Below are 19,593 nucleotides of genomic sequence, written 5' to 3' on the forward strand. Positions count from 1 at the left end.
AGGACCTCAAGTTCCCGTTCGTAAATCACCCACGGAATGAAGTGAAGCTGCAGGCCGGTTTCCTTCAGTTATGTTCTATGAATATGTTTTTGTTTTAAACCCAGGTGTGGGAGAAGAGGCTGCTTCACAGCAGGTGATTACGATCACCTTGGGCACTAGCAAGGGGTGTGGTTTTTGCCCAGCTACAGATAGTTTACATTGGAATTCTGGGAACTTTTGAGATGGTATAAATGCCAGAGGCCTACGAGGGGCTGGAGGTTCATTCTGAGGCTGTTTTGGGTATTGGAAGGGATTAAAGTAGAGCAAGGGATGATAGATATAAAAACCCAATGAAGCAAAGAAAGCACACCAACAATAATGGTCAGAGGGTAACCATAATCCTTGAGAAAATCCATGGACAGAAAGACTAAATATTAAGGGACTCAGCAGTAATTCTTTGTAATGGACAATGCTATGAAAGGAAATAATTGAAGGGGTCAGATAAAAGATTGAAAGTTGCCAGACTGTCAATCAAACATTTACGTACATTGTCACACGTAGTGAATGACTCAACACCCATTTCATTTAGAAGACTAAATCTCTGAAATACCATATGATCTGATTAGGAGCTGAACTAACACAGTTTTAAAACTTAGGTATCATAGCTTCAAAAAGTCATATTTTAAGATATAGGGTTTAGATTGTTTTGAGATGGTAAAGTTAGACACCATGGAAGCCAAAACTGAGTAATATATTCTGTCACCAAAGACACCAGGGATCCTAGAAATGGTCTCCTGAGTGATGAGTTCCTGGAAGTCCTCAGGGTGAGCAGGAAAAATCAGCCGGAGGAGCAGCATTGATTTGAGAGTGAATCTGAAAGTGTCTACAGGGACACTGAGAGAGATGGATTCCAAGCTTCAAATGCTTATGAAGTATATTTAATAACTGTGACACATTCCCATTTCCCTTTAGATTGATTGCTTGTACTTTGGATTTTGCTTTATTTTGTTTTATTGTGAGAAAGTATCTGATGGATACCAGACTAGCCTTAAATGGTCACAAAGAGGATTGCCTTGAACTCCTAAAGCCTTCTGTTCCCACATCCCACATGTGTTTTGGAATTTATGGATGCTGGTGTGCTAGAGCAGCAACTGACCAACACCTGGATGAAATACTAACCCTTTGCTGGTGACCAGTACTCTACTATAAAATACAGAAATGCGCACCAAGAAGAAATTATAATCGTAGTTAAGGTGGCATTCATTCCATGACCAAGTACACAATATAGGTAAAAGGGAGACGGGAACAGGAGTCTGAAGAACTTGGAGTTGACATTGGGAATGCAGCACATGAGATTTGGTGTGAAGGCATCACATGTTCTCCCTAAGCATTATTGCAGTGTGGGGTGGAGGAAGCCAGAGTATGGATGGTCTGAATCTGAGGCTCTAGCAGGAATAGGTGAGCATGGCGAAACCTGTGAGCATTCTTCTGAGGAAGCTGAAGAGGCAAGATGGACCAGCTGTGTGAGTAAATGGTTAAAACTTAATTGGGGTCTGGGGACAGACGTCCTCCTTTTCAAAGGGTCAGACAGAACATGTAAAGTGTGGGCATGGCTGGTAGGGCAATGTTCTAAGGAGGTGGGTGAGCAGGGGTCAGGTGCAGCAGGATTATTTTATTCAGGGCAAATCAGACTAGATATTGAGTCTGCAAAAACAGTGGGAGAATGCAAGACCTTTTAGACAATTCCAAGGTGTGTGTGTGTGTGAGTGTGTGTGTGTGCGCACGTGCGTGCACACACACATACCAGAGGAACCACTTACCTTTCTCTTAAGACAAAGACTCTCACAGCTCTAAGTTTGACAAGAGAACCTGAGAGATCTGCATGTCTCTTTGCCTCCCCAGAGTTAGAATTACAAGCACATACCCTGAGCCGGTTGGGTTCTTTTGTTTTGTTTAGTTTAGTTTAGTTGTTTTGTTTTGTTTTCTGGATTGAACTCAAGTCCTTGTGACTGTGAAGCAGGAACGTTAAACTGTCTGAGCTGTCTCCTTAACCTATTTCTAAAGCTTGTAATACTTCCTGTGTAGGCTGGTTGGGTGATGACTAAGATTTTATGTCTCTGCACTAATAAAGGCTTCAATGACAGAAACTCAGCCTGTTGAAGTTGAACATGTGAGAGCTGTGACATCAGAAGGTAAGATAGGAGAATGACTCAGAAGCATATTGTAGTATGCAATTAAGATGAAATGTTATGAGTAAACCACTCGGATCGAGTGAACGTAGCTTACAGTGTGTTCTGTTCTAAGACTGCAGCAAAGAGGTTGAAACCTACAAAGGGGGAAAGAGTACAAATAACAGCCTCAAATTCAAACCAAACATGCTTAAGAATTAGCTCCCTTTAAGCTAATTTGTCACTAAGAAAGACATGCATCAGCGTTCATGTGACATGAAAAGCAACGTAAATAGTAAGAGGTACAGAGATACTGCAGAAGTGTTAGTAGAACCCATGTGATAGGTAAGGATGCTGTTGATAAAAATTTCAGCTTAAGAAGCACAATCCGACATTTTAATTAATACATTAATTGTGTGTGAGAGAGAGAATGAGAGCGAGTGAGCAGGTGCACACTCTATAATGTACATGTCAGAGGGCAGTTCACAGGAGTAAGGTCTCTGCTTCCTGCTTGTTGAGGTGCAGGCTCTCATTAAGTCCGCTGTGCTGGCACACTCTAGGCCATATGGGTCAAGCACTTCCAGCTGCTTCTCCTATCCTCACCAGTCATCGGGCCGTCCAAGTGTTGGGATTAGATGTATATCTCCATATCTGACTTGTTGCATGTGTTCTAGGGATCACTTTCATGTCACTAGGCTTGTGAGAGTAGGCCTTTTCCTACTCAGCCATCTCCCCAATCTTTTGACACATCTCTATAAACTCTGCATAGGGTTGCCCTGTCTAGCCTCAGTGGAGAGGATGTGCCTAATCCTGCAGAGACTTGATGCGCGGGGGGTGGGGTGGGGGGGGATACCTGGAGGGAGCACCCTTTCAGAGGAGAAGGGGAGGGGAGTGGCAAGGGACTCCATGCGGTGAGGGGTGCACAGGGGACAGCGTTTGTCATGTGAATAAATAGTAAATAGGAGATGCTGCTGTACCCTTTGACATGGAACCAGGTAACTGAAACAAAGGTTTTTACTTTATGTGGCATATGACAAACAGCAGACAAGTATACAAGTCACGGCTAAAAATCCACTTTTTCTTTTTTTTTTTTTAACATGCAGGGATTATTTTCTGGTGGTTCTAGAGTCACATTTTTCTTACCTTTCAAAAGTTTCTACCTCACTTTCCACCTAAAGTAGGTATGATAACTACTATGAACATGTGTAAAGAGTCAGACTCAAGGACAGTAGAGGCCCTATTGAGATTCTGGCTCAGACTTCTTGACAGTGTGACAGGAAAATAAAGGCAATAAAGCTGAGATCCTGAGTAGCGAGGACTAAGGCAGAACCCCTTTCTTCAGAAATGATTCCTCTCGCTTTACACTCTAAGACTCCGGTTCTCAACGTTCCGAATGCTGCGACTCTTTACTGCAGTTGCTCATGTTGGGCTGACCCCTAACCATAAGGTTATTGTTTTGCTACTTCATAACTGTAATTCTATTACTGTCATGAATTGTGATGTAAAATCTGTGTTTTCTGATGGTCAGTCTCAGGCCACAATGAACAGGCATGTGACAAAGGTCTCTGTGCAAATCTAGGAAACAAAAGAGAGGTTCTGTACTATATAGTAAACAGGGGGACCCTCATAAGAACCAACCCTGTCTTATTTAGAAAGGATTGCTTTCATCAGTTTCTGTTATTGTTCTTATTGAATTTAAGGCCATAACCCTTTCAGAGAAACTGATTCATTTACTGGAACAACCAACACTTGTTCTTAAAAGCAGTTGCTGAAGTAACTTAAGGGTCAAAGCCACACAGGAGAATCAATAACAATTTAACACACAATATTTTTCCAAGGTTTAATTTAATGGCTGCATAACTCAACAAGTTTTTATAGTCCTCTGAGAATAATGATAGTACACTGGATCAAAATTATTAGATTCGTTTTTCAATAAACATTCTATTTCTGTTTTTAATGCTTCTATTTCTAATTCTTAAAATGCTCTGGTTTGAGTTTAGTGATAAGGACTTGGTGAAAAATATGTAGAAAAAATCTTTATGCAGAGATTCTAATTCATGTGTTAGAAACATTATACAGAGCATGTCATAATTTTTTCTACTAAAGCAATCAAAACTCGCTGACTCTGGATAATTCTAATAAAATAAAAATGTGCTGGGCAGTGGTGGCATACGCCTTTAATCCCAGCACTTGGTGGGCAGAGAAGGCGGATTTCTGAGTTCAAGAGCAGGCTGGTCTACAGAGTAAGTTCCAGGACAGCCAGCCAGAGCTATACAGAGAAACCCTGTCTCAAAAAATCGAAAAACCAAAAATAAATAAATAAATGTATATATGTGTGTCTTTGTATATGTGTGTATGTATTCTAATGTTTGTTGAATGTGTTCAATGGAATCAATTAAACATATTTCAGTCTTCTAATATTCACTTTACATCCAGAGGTTGGCCAGACACTTCCTTTTGCACTGTGTGACAATTGGTGCATAGACTCATAGTTGGTGAAGGTACTGAGAATAGGCAACTGTCAAGTGCCCTAGATGCGACATCAATATTATCCTCTCCAAGGTTAGAAGGACAATAGAAACCGTGTAATAAGGGACAGAGGATGGAAAAGGATCCTGTGAGAGAGATCTTCTGGATGTGACATGACTGTTGAACTCAAAGCCTCAATTGGTACCAGCAAGAGATCCACACCAGATTAGGTTCAACATTCTGTCCTGGGCAGGGAAGTTATTCGTTAGACTCTGCCCCTCACTGAGGACTTATAGTCACATAATGCTTGCCGGGATAGAAGTCACACTCTTGAATGGTGTAGGCACTGGTAAGTTTCCATTGCTTAAGTATGTATTTGTTCAGCCAGCCACAGGTACACAGGTAACTCTTATCAAGTTCAGAGACAACAAAAATAACGTGGATGTTAAACAGGAAGAGATTTTGTCTAGACAGTAGTAGAAAAGGGACATGAGCACCAAGATCCTCAATTATATGTGTTGTGGTAAAGAACAAAGCAAGAATTTCACTTTGAATTTCATAAAAGCAAAGGAAACACATAATCCAGCAGTTTTTGGTTTCTGTCTACTTGTGGGGTTTTCTGGTATCAGGGGCCCTGAGTAAGTAGAACTTAGCTTGCTGATTGGTACAGAATCTCCTACAAAATAAGCCTGAACTTTACAGTTGTCTTTTACAAATATATTTAAAATGTCTTGATTTCCTCATTGATTTGATACATCTTAGAGAATAAGATGCATGTAAAAACATACTTGTTCTGAAAATTACTAAGTTTCTTTGTATCATCAGAAAATATGAGGCAAGTATTTTCCTTCAGTGTTTTGAATTTTAAAAGCCTGGTGGCTATCTTCTATATTTAAAACTTAAGAGGGCATATTTAGTTTAGTTTTAATTACTAGCCGTACTGCCTCCTCTTCCTCTCTTCTAACTTATTTCTTTCATTTTGTCATATAGGGATGGCTTTAAAAAGGAACAAAATCCTATTAACAATTCCATATTAAAGAAAGTTATGTGTAAAAGTGAAAGGACCCTTCAAGCCTACCCATGAGAAGAATCTACTTTTCATTTCCAAGGGGGCATCCATATTAGTGAGAATGTAGCAACAGGGAGGGCAGAATTGCTTGTGTTACAATATCATTTTTATCTACATTTTTAACATAGCTACAAAGGACAATCCCATTTCCATTTGAGCACTTCAGGTCAGACCAGGGGTCATATCTCAATAAAGCATAATGACCAGAACACCGTACTGTTGCCTCAGTAACAACGAATCACATGTGTCTTATATCTCTCTCTGTTATTTTTGAAGTGCTATTTATATGATACACACCGAATAAATGAACACATGAATAAATGGAAAATATTAAAAGTTAAGTATCATTTCTTTGTAACAGTTTTAAATTTAGTTTGTAAAACTTATTTTGTATTAATCTACCTTTTTCTTCTATACATCACAGAAATGTCTAGTGAATAGACACCTATACCCAAGGGAATACATACAATTAATAAAATGACAATGATACTTTAAATGATGTAATGTCTGAGATAAATTTCAGAAAATAATTGAGTGATGATTTCTTTTAAAAAGGATTCATGTAAACTACATATCATGAAAAATAAGATAAATCTTACTGATGGATGAAATCTTAAATTTCATTGAAAGATGAGTAGTATCAGATAATTGCAAAAGTAATATTGATATATGATACTATCTTCATTTTCACCAAAAGATGAAAATATATGCAGTATAGCCTAAATTATGCTTTATTGCAAAAGGAAATTTTGTTTGTGAGCCTAGCCTGTTGGGACTGAGCCATCTTTCCAGCCCAGCCACTAAAATTTCATACCAATTGTTAAGTGGCCTTAAATCTGATGTCAACATCAGGTCTTTGAGATAAAATCAGCTGTCATCCCTTATGTGTCTCCTATTGTGTAGATTATAATGATTAGATATCCTACAACAGGGAAACTACTTCATGTTCTTCCAGCATTTCTCTTGCTCTCTCTTGCACCACATTACCTCTATTATCTAAATCTGGTCACTCAGTTCTACCATTTTTCTAGTTAAATTCAACATAGATATCCTAGGAACCACATAAGTATTTGAAAGGCTATGTACTTGCTGAATGAATGCAGCACAGGAAACTCTTCTTCAGATGACAAATTCATAATATATGATAACATTTTCTTATTATGGGTCCTTTGAAAGCTTATTTTGTGCTTGAAATGACTTGCAAAGGTTTCTAGAAAACACTATCTGTGCTAGCAGATGGGAGTTCTCCCAGAGCTATGAAATGAAGTGATTGTGTTTTGCAGAGGGTGAACTGAGCCCAGGCACAAGAGGCAACATACATAAATCAGATACCTGAAGGCCACAGATTCTGCAGGAGGACCCAAACATGCTCTCAACATATGCTCTACAATACAGAAAGACCATCTCCACTTTGGAGAACAATATGAAAATTGACAAGAGGTGGAATTTCCTATACAAACATTCATTTTATAGAATTTTATCTCCATGAAATTCACAGTATAAAGTCCTATGTTGAAACCACTCTCATCTTTAAGCAACTTCTACATATCACACTAAAGCAGCCAGGACGGATCACAAACACTAGTGATCTAGACTTTTATTTAGCCTTTTTAGGTATGAGGAGAGAAAATAAAATGGTCAGAAAGTTTGTTAAATATTTCTCAAGCATAAGTTGTAACACAGTGGTAAAACATTCATTTGCCTAGTAGTGTGCAGAGCCCTGGATTAGAGCTTCAGTAACTGCTGGAAAAATAAAACATCTAGCACATGTGTAAGCACACACATCGTTTGGAATGTGAAAAACATCAAGCATGCATTGTCAATGTTTGTTGGAGTTATGTAGATAAAACAGCAGTAGAAATTCACAATATTTTGATTTCCAGTGTCTACCCCGAAGTAGTCAATGCCAGGCAAACTTATCTTCTATAAAGCACAACAGAATAGAAAAGTACACAGCCTACATAAAGTTAATATACCTATGGCAACAGGGGCTTAGTTTCCACCTAGGGCCTTTCATTCCCCATCTTAACTTTCAAGGCTTACTAGTTGTTAAACAGCAGATAAGCCCATTGCCTTACATTCGTAAGATAGCCATTCTCACATGCCAATAGCAGCAGCTGCACCTTTAATTCAAGATTCATTAGCCTCACATCCACATCAGGAGTGACAGAAAGAAAACGAACACAGACGACACGGGACAGTTGGCTTCTCCCTGATTTTCTCTCATAGTATCCTCATTGTCTATGAAATGTTATCACATGGTTCTGTGAGCACTGGTCCCCCAAGAGGGTCCTTATCATATAAACAAAGGGAATAAATGCTTGGGGAAGATGGAAAAGAAAGGGGGGGGGGATAAACACAAGCAAATGAAACCCCCTTTGACCTGACGTTATGGAAAAATAAACAGACACTAAGATGGAAACAAAGTAGTGTCATGGTTTACATGTGGGGTTTGGATGGAATCTAGGGCTGTGTTCAATTTATAACTCACCATCTCAAAACCACTTCTTTTCATCCGCCTGCAGGACTTGAGGTAAGTACGGATACGTTTTCTGGCACGCTCTTGATACTCAGGGAATTGTCGCCTGCATGAGTCAATGATAGCCTGGATCTTTTCTTTGGGCTGCTTAGAGATTGGGACCATTCGGTCCAAGTTTTCATCTACAAACAGCCTGACAAACATCTGTTGGCAAGAGGGAGACAGAGGAGAAGGGTTTGGAGGGCTGCTCTCTTCTGTTCCTAGCTTCCTTTCTTGATTACCGAGAGGACAATAATTCTTTTTTTCTGGTTTATGCACTGGAGAATTTTGCAAATGGAAAGCCAGAAAATTTAAGCAAACACTTTTTTAATGATTTTCTAAATGGTTGAATTAAGTATATAGAGAGAGAGAGATAGAAAAAGAGAGAAAGGAAAAGAGAAGGAGAAGGATAGGAAGAGAGGAAAGCAGACAGACAAACAGACAGAAAAGAATGGAAAAGTCAGAAAATAACAGTAGAACCAGGACAGCTGAGCACTCATTACATTCACTTTTAATGATAAATGGGACTGTGACATAGCCACGTTGCACAGTGGACTCATCTCTGAGAACAAACAGTTGACTATTTTGTCATGCACAATTAAGAAAGCAAAGGAAATCACTGATGACAGACAGGCATAAGCGTCAGAGGACTAAGCTGAGCCCCCGGCAACCTAAGCAGACATGCATACTCACACAGTACAACTCCAGTCCTCAGCACCCATTTGGCTTTAAAATTCTAAACAAAACACAGCAGTTCTGGGGTCTGCTTGGCAAAGGGTGTTTCATGTACTTTTAAAATCCTTCTGAAAATTAAACAAACATGGTTCTAAAATATTCACACCGACCGACAAGCAACAGCATGAGTGTGAAGTGGTCAAAACATAGCCACACGAAGTGGAGGGGACTCACATTGAAAGCCTTCAGCCTCTCAGCTTCCACACCATCTGTCTCGTTCACCTTCTCCGAATCCTCATGCTCATCATGTTCATCTTCATCTTCATCTCCCCTGTTGAGCGACAGATCCTCTGCGCCTCGATCAACACTCTCATTTTTGCCAGAGTCATAGCTGGAGTAGCTGTGTGCTGGAGACTGAAAAGACAGGGTGACATTGATTGTCCCTTTTTAAGCCTCTGCCCAAACCGTCATTTTTATACTTTAGTTTTCATTCCAATGGTTTCTCAAAAATCATGGTTGTTACTTGGTAACTCGAGATCAGTGGCATTTTAAATGTTTGATCAAAGTTAATCCTAACAGAATTAGAATTCATTGCCTCTATCACACCAAAAACATTTCAAGAGTATATATAGCTATATAGAACAGTTCCATTCGTGCAGAAAAGTTTTATTGAACTTAGCACTTCAATAGTAATTACTGTTTCTATTCAATATTTACATTAATAAAAGGAGCAGTCTGTGGTTAATTGACAAAGGAAGTATTGCTCATACTCTTGGAGGTAGATATGACTTCAATATGTAGCTAGCCTGCCTCTATTAATTTTCTTTGAACACACTGGAAACTGAAGAATAAGGATATTTAATTAATTTGCCCAGGAAAGATTATAAAAATATTACTGAGAATATTGGTATTAACCATTTGATACTTTAAATTAGATTTATAAGTTACCTATCTATGTGATCATCTTAAAGTAGTATCTGATTTCTACATAATAAAAATGTGAAGATTCTTCCTGATACACTTCTTGTGTCATTACCTTAGCATGTATTAAGGACAGGGTAAATTTAAAGTCAGATGATTATCTAGATGCACTGCATATTTCAACATAAATAATTAATAATCTGAAAAATTAAATATTTAAAATTCATTCTCCCATATTAACAATTGATGACCTCTGTAGAGAACTATGGGTTGGTTAGAGCACACATGTATCCATATATAAATGATATTTCTTTATACCAAGTTAACTGATTTAGATTATTTGTAATTGGAGATATTTAATTTTTATGTGTAATCACAAATTTTGTTTTAGAATCTACTAATTTGAGAGTTAGTTTAGAAGAACTGGCCTGAATGAAAATCTAAGTGTATGTTGTGATAAAAAGCTTAATTGGACACTAAATAGCTCAGCAACAGATGATGTTTTCTGATCCCACTAATACCAGCAGTTACCTAAGGCTATTGAATTACTAAGCAAAGATGCAGGAGAATTTAAATATGACCTTTCTGTAGTTGCTTTTATTATTGGCACAGAGAATTTTAGAGATATCATAAAACAAATAGTTAAAATTTTCAATACACAACAAAGAGAAAAAATTAGTGTTTCCAGTCTACTGGTGGTCTTTGTGCTTATAGTTATCCAATGAGGATTTGCCATCATCCCAATACATCACACAAAGAAACAACTTTCAAACAGCTAAACAAACTTTTATCATCACGACAATGTTTGTTTAAACTCAGATATGCCTGAAGCAAAAAGCTATAAAAGAGTTACTCCTAAATACACACGCTCTCCCCTCTCTTTCTCCTTCTCCCTTTCTCTTAAGGAGTAACAAAAAGTACTTTTATTTTATCTATCATACATGTTACTATTAAAACAAAACAATAAAAATAAGTTCATTCAGCAATCCTCTTCCTAAAAAAATCTCAGCATATTATTTCTATTTTCTTCTACAATAGTAGTCTGTGGTTTAGAAATCCTTAGTAAGAAGCCGTTACCTGTTATACAATTCCCACATATAAGGTGTATTTAAGTTATTAAATAATATTTTGTTGCTGAATCCACTTCTTTGTTCTAATTGAATACCGAAAAGTAATGGCATTATCATGATTCAAAACCAACTATGTTTTGTTCCTAAGATACTGGTATTAAAGAGGTTTGCAAAAAGTCTATTTTTCAACTTTTGGATGATTATATTTTTGAGTGAAATACATTTTAAGAATAAAATACATTTAAGAGAATAAACAATTACTGAACACATTTTTAAATAAGATGAGTGCAATAGAAAAAAAACCCACAAATTTTGTTTTAATTGCCTAAATACCTGTGTGAATAATTTCTTCCCTCAATAAACCTTTATCAAACATCTGTCAAACATCTGTTTAATAATAATGAGCTTTGATTATTGTCTCAGGTTTCATTCTAACCCTTACACGTATGACTTAAATGAAGCCTGAGTGAAATAATTAAGCAACATTCTCAACGTTCATAAATAGTAGATGAAGTAAGGATTTGAATCCAAGCAGTATCAATTTGAATTGATTATCTTAAGTATATTCTAACTATAAGGTGTGAGTGTGTGTGTGTGTATGTGTGTGTGTGTGTGTGTGTGTGTGTGTTGTCGTCTATGGAATGAGTACTTATTGTTACAATGTTGGGGGGAATCAAGTAATGAGGCAATGCATTTCTCATTGCCAACTTATAAAGAAACTACCTCTCAGATGTGACAAGAAGCCCACTCCCTCTTTTAATATGTAATTATAAATTCAGTTTAAGATATTAAAGTGAACATATCCTCAGAAAATCTGAGCCATGGCATATGTGACATGCTTTGTGTAGGTTGGAGGTGTTTAATGGTCTACATTCAAGTGATGCACGAGACTTCTCATGGAGGCTCTAGTATCAATATGACAGAATTGTACAGGAGAACTAGCATTAGCACATTTATATATGTCTGGTTTGGCAAGTGAGGGTTCCTGTTGCCAGGCCTGATAACCTGAGTTTGAGTTCCAAAGCCTACATGTTGGCAGAATAAAGCAAGACTCTTCATGTTCCTTCTAATGTCCATATGCACACAATGGCACATACATGCATACACATACCCACTTGTATACATACACATAGAAACACAGTGAAGGTAAATTAAAAAAATTAAAACTAAAATCTATATAAATAACTGAATACATAAGGATGGTCATGAGAATACTGCATAATTCCAATATGCTGAAGGTTAATTTCATGTGTCATGTGCATTACAAATTGGTTGAGTATTTGATTAAGCATGATGCACATGTAAGAGGTTTATGTATGAGAGTAATATTCAAATTGATGTTCTCAACAGTGTAGATTTTCCTCCCCAGAGTTGGTGGGCAGCATCCAATGCATTAGGAGACACAATGGACAAACAGGAAGAGAAGCAAAGATAATTCTACCCATTGTATCTGACAGATTGAGTGGAGGCAAAATGAGATTTATTCCATGAGTTTACCTACCTTTACACTTACACTTAACACTACAAATGGCTTTTCTAGTTGCATGGCTTTCAGAGTACTGAATATGGAACTTCTTGGTTCCCAAAATTCATTGACTCATGCATCTGCTTATCATCCCACCTCTCTTTCTCTCTCTGTCTCTCTGTCTCTCTCTCCTATCTCTCTCTCACTCTCTATAAATCTATCTATCTCTATATCTATCATCTATCTATCATCTACTCCCTTTCCATTTTCTTAATTTTACTGATTTTGTTTCTCTTGAGAACTCTAATAAAATCTATTATCTACATTATTAATGGTTCAGTTTTGGCTGTGCAAATTGTCAAAAGTAATAGAAAAGTCCAGGTCATTCGGGTTCTACCTGGTAGGGTAGAACTAACTAAAGAGATTTCAGAGCCAGGAATCATGGGAGTTGGAGAGTGAAGAGAATGCTTGGTTCTAGAATCAAAATGAGTTGCACAAGCAGCAAAAGAGATATATGTAAATAAGCAATCAAGGCAATTTCACAAATGCATGCCCTGGTGTCTGAGACTGTCATAGGCTCTGCTGTAGCTCTTATTTATTTCTTATCTCATAACATTGCCATTTTGCAAGAGTCTCTATTCCAATAGAGGAAACACTTCAGATCCAAACCTTACTTTCAAAGGCATATATTTTCATCTTAGTGTTTACATTAATAGAGCTGAGCTTAGCAGTAGGCAGAATCCAGCAGAGCTACATGGCCAGAAGAAATCTTTGTAACGCTTGTGTATCAAGTTCAACTGTACCTCAAATTAAGCCCTAGAACACTAGTTCTCAATTTCAGTGCTGTGATCCCTCTGAGGGTTGAACGACTTTTTCACAGTGGTTGCATATCAGATATCCTGAATATCAAATATTCATATTACAATTCATTGATAATGGTAGCAAATTTAGTTATGAAGTAGCAACAAAATAATTTTATGGTTGGGGGTCACCACAATGTAAAGAACTGTATTAAAGGGTCACAGCATTAGGAAGGTTTAGAACCACTGCTCTAGACCTTTCCACCGTGTGACATTTCGCATGCCCCACCCACTCAAAGTCCCTTTTAACTAAGATATAATCTTATTTAAAATTTGGTTTTATTAACAGAAATCTAGAGTGGTACCGAAGTCAGTGTAAGACAGTTAACAGTATAGATTGGGCCCATAATCATGTAAACACACAGATGGACCCTACTAAGCAGATAACAGCATCATAGAAGACAGAAAACAACTATTCTCCAATTTTGTGCAAGGAAAAAAAAATAAATGATCTCTACAATAGGGGATCTTAAAGGGTCAATGTCTCTTTAATCTCTCCACAACAATGACTTGTATGGAGGGTAGGACAAAGATTACACTAGAATATAACTGAGCCATTAGCAGAGACACACTGAAGCCAAATCACTCACTTTAATGGTGGCATTAAGCTCTAAAAATGGGCACTTTTTGCAGTTTGAATTATTAGCAATATTACATTACCTAATATAATAAAAGATAGGCTCAATAAGTTTGAAAGGTTTCTCCTTAAATATATTAAGGATAATATGTTTTAGGTGGCACTGTGCAAGATTTGAAAAATGTTATGTGTTTACCTGAATCAAATCATTCAGCAAATTAAGGTTTTCTACATATGGTACAAGACAAACATGATCCTTTTTTTCTTCATAGCACCTAAGATATATTTCCCTTATATTGGTATTTAAATTTACCGGTACTTTCCTTCCTTCTACCAAGCTGTTCCATTTTGCACAATGAGGACATGAATACCTGGACTGCCCTCATGGACTGATATAGTAAAAAAATCACTACAGGTCCCCAAATAACTAAAAAAAAAAATGACAGCTGTTTGCTTCATAAAACTTCAATTTCAAAATCTGTGTTATTACTTCAGTGATAAAAATAAAAAGTTTAAATGAAGGTATAAAAATCAAAATCTATTAAGAAATACAATTCAAGAAAATAGGCATACCTGGTTTTCTCAAAATAAAGATGAAAGTTTAAGTAGATAAGAGAAGATCAGAGCTTTAAGTGCAGTCTGCTGCTTTTGCCATGTGCTTGGCTCCAGTCAGAAAGACTTTCCAAGCACACATTTGAACTTCGCTTTGTCAAGATATCTTGCTCTCATAGTGTCAGGGCTGGACTCTGAAACAACCTCATTGTGTTATTCTCTCTGTTCCCACTATAGCAAAAGCCCAGAATAAGTAGGACAACAACACCCTTGTGCTTGGGATGAGACACGACTAGATCTGTATTTTATGAGATACACAAACAATGGAAAACTAAGAAATTGAGAAATGTCTACATAAAGAAGAATATTAGGATTAAGTGCCAGATGCCAACAGTTCCATGTTGTGCCATGCATAACTCTGATAGAGCTTTGATCATTATGCAATTCAACAATGTGACTGCTGTGGTTTGCTCTATGTTGCTGTGTGGCCTTCAGGTTAAAGTCTATCTCCAGGGAAGCCAGGACAGGAGGCTTAAGGTAACAATCTGGACACAGAAATAAAATTCAGACTATAGAGGACACCACTTACTGGCTTGCTCAATCTACGTTCCTACACAGCACAGAGCCCCCTGTCTTGGGATATCGTAGTCTGCAGTGGGCACTGCTACATCAATGACTAAACAACAACAACAACAATAACAACAACAACAACAAAATGCCTCAAGACATTCCCAAGGGTTAATCAGATGGAGACAAATCATTAGTTAAGGTTCTGTCTTCCAGGTGTATCAAGGGACAATAAGTACTAGCTATGACAGCAGTGCCAGGAGTCATGATGGAGAAGCTAAAAACTAGCAGGTGATCTTCCTAGATAGCTCTGTCATGAATTAAAAATCTATGGCAGATTCCTTTAAGCAAGGCCAAGAAGAATTTCATTTAGGAAAGGTTCCTACTATTAATATATAATAATCAATAGGTATTAGCCCACCCTTTCGAGTAGATTTCTGCAGAACAATGAAGATGTACTGTCTTGTAGTGATGCTATATAGACAAATAGATGGCTCATTAACTCTTAATGATGATGCTACAAGATTTCCTAAAATTATATTAGTAATATTAGGCTATTTTATAATAGAGCTATCAAGTCCTTTCTGATAATCAAAACTGTAGTCTTCCAGTCTTCAAGTGTCACCTATCAATTGCTTCTGAGATAGTGAGCAGGCATCTGCAACTACGAACCCACTATGTGTAAACTTGTGGTGAACTTTTTACCATGTGATCATGTAGTCTGAATGCTGCATAAGTGCTGAGGAAAAAGAGAGAAGGAAAACATTTTTTTTCAAAAAAAATTTTTCTTAGATATTTTCTTTTTTTTAATGAGATATTTTCTTTATTTACACTTCAAATGTTATTCCCTTTCCCTGTTTCCCCTCTGAATAAAAGCCGTATTCCCTCCCCCTCTCCGCCTGCTCACTAAGCCACCCTCTCCTGCTTCCTGGCCCTGGTATTCGCCTACACTGGGGCACAGAGCCTTCACAGGACCAAGGGCCCCTCCTCCCACTGATGACCAACTAGGTCATCCTCTGCTACATATGCTGCTGGAGCCATGTATCCCACCATGTGTATTCTTTGGTTAGTGGTTTAGTCTTTTTTTTTTTAATATTTATTTATTTTATGCATAGGAGTACACTGGCTTCAGACACACCAAAAGAGGACATCGGATCCCAAAAGGGAAACTTTTTAAAAAGGAAAACTTTTTAAAGCAGAGCTGAACTCAAGAAAAACTTAGAAGTAAAGGCGCAGCATTGAGAGTAAAGCTAATGAGTGTTGTAGCATTTTTTTTTTTTGTCCAATCACATTAAGCCGGGCGGTGGTGGCGCACGCCTTTAATCCCAGCACTTGGGAGGCAGAGGCAGGCGGATTTCTGAGTTCGAGGCCAGCCTGGTCTCCAGAGTGAGTTCCAGGACAGCCAGGGCTATACAGAGAAACCCTGTCTCGAAAAAAAAAAAAAAAAAAAAAGGCAGTAACAGGCCTGTGATTGGACAGGAATAGGGAGGTGGAGCTAAATGTTTGGGAAGGGAGAAGCAGAAGCAGACAAACAGGAAGATGATCCCGACTGCACATGATTTTAAACAGCCACAAGTAGCTAAGGTTTTCTCAAGGTTAGAATAATTGGGTTATCATTTCGCACTGAAATTATTGTATTGGCATCTTGTCAATTGTGATCTTATTGATAGATAAACCTGATTGGATAATTAAGCCTTAAGAGTCATGTTTCGCTGGGCAGTGGTGGCGCAGGCCCTTAATCCCAGCACTTGGGAGGCAGAGACAGGTGGATTTCTGAGTTCGAGGCCAGCCTGGTCTACAGAGTGAGTTCCAGGAGAGTCATCTTTCTACTGGGTAACTAGGTGCTAGATGACTGATTGTGTGCTGTGTGGGGCATTCATGTAAGCGAGGTGATCTTGCTAGCTGGGAAAGAATAGCAGACCCGGTCAGGACATAGTGATGAGGCTGGTCAGTGCCGGCGCTAGAGCGGTGGTCCGGTGGGGCAGGAGAGATTGAGGGGTGGTCTCTTTTAATATTTCCGACAATTGAGAGTAAGGGTATTATTGTGATGTCACAACAGAAGGAAAGAAGGACATTAGAGGAAGAGACTAGTGATAACTTTTTAAGAGAGAAATTTTTGGAGGAGAACTTTTGTAGAAACTTTTTGGAGAACTGAAGGACTTAGAAATAAAGGCTAAAATCACTTTTCAGTGTGTCTCGTTTTTCTTTCTGTCACTTCAACTAATTGTCCGGGAGAGCTATAGAGCTCTGTAGTTCCTGAGGAGGTTACTTTACTGAAGCCCCCACTGGTTTATGATGAGGCTCTAAACAGTTCTTGCCTGAAAGGGACTTAGGCAGGTCAGAGACAGTAGCAAAGTGACTTAGACTTAAGAGAGGTAACCGTTTTATTATTAAAGACGAACCTTAAGAAGGACCAACAAGAACGAACAACAGCTGAGGCTGAGTCCCAGCACAGTGGCCCTTTTCCACACAGAGTAGTCATGTACCTCCCCGCCCCCATGACTCTTCCACCTTTGCATCTTTGAACAACACCCAGCACACAGTACAAGTATGGAAAATGCCAACCCAGTCAGTAATTGCTTTTACTTTGGACTTGTACAGATAATTTACACTCATGTTTCAACATGTTTTAAAAGCTATCAGCATTGATCTAAAAGGTAAGCAATTATATAATCACCTTGAAGTCTCAAATCCGCTGAAAGTCACTCAAATATCACTGAAAGATGTGTACCATCGGATAAAACACACAACAAAACACCCAACAACACTGAAAAAACTAGGTTTACCAAGTAACTAACTATTCAATTGAGTACACAGATACCTCAATTGAGAAAGCAAATCATTTCAAAGTGGGCCTGTTAGACTAGCTGCAGCACCATAGGAAGACTATGAGATACACAATTGCTCAGCTCCCATCCCAGGAAATGACTGAACTAGATAAGATGCAGCTGAGCTCTGCAGTGTGTCTTTAAACATGACTGCTATAGGAGTCTGATGTGATGCCAGTTCCAGAACAACACATCCAGAGCTACTTTCTCCTCACAGAAATCATGGCTGCTGGTGGAATGAGTTAAATGAAACAAGAGAAAGCATGCAGAGAGAAATCCAAGATAAGAGGCTGTGTAGTACTGTTCTAAAAACCTAGAAATGAGAGATGTTAGAGAATGAAATCAAAGATAAAAGTAGAAAAAGCAGAGCCTGATGCTCAGGCTTGTATCATGAATCAAATAAATTCAATCCAGAAATGAAATCAATTTTTTGAAAAAATGAGAGTATTTTATTATGGATGAGGTACTAGATCAAAAGCAAATCATTAGTTTTTGTAGCTGTAAAGCCTTAATAGTTGCCTAGGAAACCATGTATAAATGTCTGCATTTGTTGGAGGTTCGGGTAGAAGTGTTGAGGGTGAGATGAAATGGGATCCTGAATTTTGGTTTTAAGATACCAGGAAAACACTTGGAAAAAGATGAAGTAAACAAATATGGGGTGTTATAATCGCCATTTTTGAACTTGGGGTTCCTTGTGTTACTGTCTCCATTTAAGATTTGAAAAATATGTTTTTTTATTTTGTGAATTGTACCATCTCTTGGGTTACTAATCATGTCAATCCATCATTCCACCTTTGTGAGGAGGCATGCTCATCTGACTTCACAGGATGGAATGGATGGCTCTGAGACTAGGGCTGGGAGGAAGTTTTACAGCTTAGAAAGGGAGGTTTCGAAACACTAAATTCAAAATTACAAAAAAAAAAAAAAACCCAACAACTCATGACATTTAAAATGCTTAAGCATGCAATTAGACAACATTATGAGTGCAATTAACATTAAAAATACACCTGGAATAGTTTACAAATCCTCTTGCCCCCTGACCCTGCTCTGCTAATGTGTTTGGCTTCCACATTTGTTAGTCATGTGCTCTTTGCTCCTTCATGGGGCATATTTTTATTGTAGTCTATGGAGAAATAGAAGATGATTCAGGCTCACTTCTGTGTGGTAAAAATGTCATTCACTGAGTATTGTTTTGATTTTTTCAGTGTTTTATTGCAAGATTAGGTAAATTTTTTTGGCTGCCAGCTTAGGGAATCTTCATATCTTAGCCATTAAGTGTTTGGACAGGATTTTTTTTCTAGACAAGATATTAATATTTATTTTAAATGATAAAAACCACAATTCAAGACAACATTTAAAAGCTTAGGAGTGCAATTGACATTTAAAATATACCTGGAATAATTGAAAAAGTCTAAATGAGTACTTATAAATTCATAGATTTTATGAGCTTTATTTCTTTTTTGATATCTATTTTCTGCCTTAAAATGTATTTTAAAGCATATCCTAGTGCGATGTTACAATCAAACCTTCATTAATTCTGATTTCAACCCCTAAGGAAACACTCTTTTGTTTGATCCATGGCTTTTACAACTAGATACTTCTATATCTGAATGGTGATCCCTGATTTCAGTTTTCCTATCATTACTGATTATAAAAATACCATTACCATTGTAATATTCTCTCATCCCTGTATTGTAAAAAGAAACACATCATAGATAGAAAGCACAATTTCTAAATTAGAAATCTGTTGTTGTTTTACAGATGGTCAAAGCTAGAGTTTTAAACTACAAAAATCCAGATACATCATGTTGACCTTCTTTAAAGCATTAATAAAATAATAACACAGAAAAATTAAAATTAACTGGTCAAAAAGTG

The 19,593-nt window shown here is 37.7% G+C and overlaps 1 protein-coding gene across 10 annotated transcripts in view; it reads right to left on the reverse strand.

Annotated features, from left to right (window-relative positions):
• Nol4 (nucleolar protein 4) overlaps positions 1–19,593 on the reverse strand; it is a 322,425-nt gene that overhangs the window by 77,757 nt on the left and 225,075 nt on the right. For 8 of the 10 annotated variants that reach the window (XM_031365083.1, XM_031365085.1, XM_031365090.1 and 5 more), the window contains 2 exons: positions 9,113–9,292; positions 8,177–8,368 (listed from right to left, as the gene is read on the reverse strand). In XM_031365083.1, coding sequence (XP_031220943.1) covers positions 8,177–8,368; positions 9,113–9,292 — 372 coding nt within the window. The remainder of the gene's footprint in view (positions 1–8,176; positions 8,369–9,112; positions 9,293–19,593) is intronic. The other 2 variants (XM_031365084.1, XM_031365092.1) reach the window with 1 other exon arrangement.

This window comes from Mastomys coucha, unplaced genomic scaffold, assembly GCF_008632895.1.
Source record: "Mastomys coucha isolate ucsf_1 unplaced genomic scaffold, UCSF_Mcou_1 pScaffold13, whole genome shotgun sequence".
NCBI classification, from domain to species: domain Eukaryota; kingdom Metazoa; phylum Chordata; class Mammalia; order Rodentia; family Muridae; genus Mastomys; species Mastomys coucha.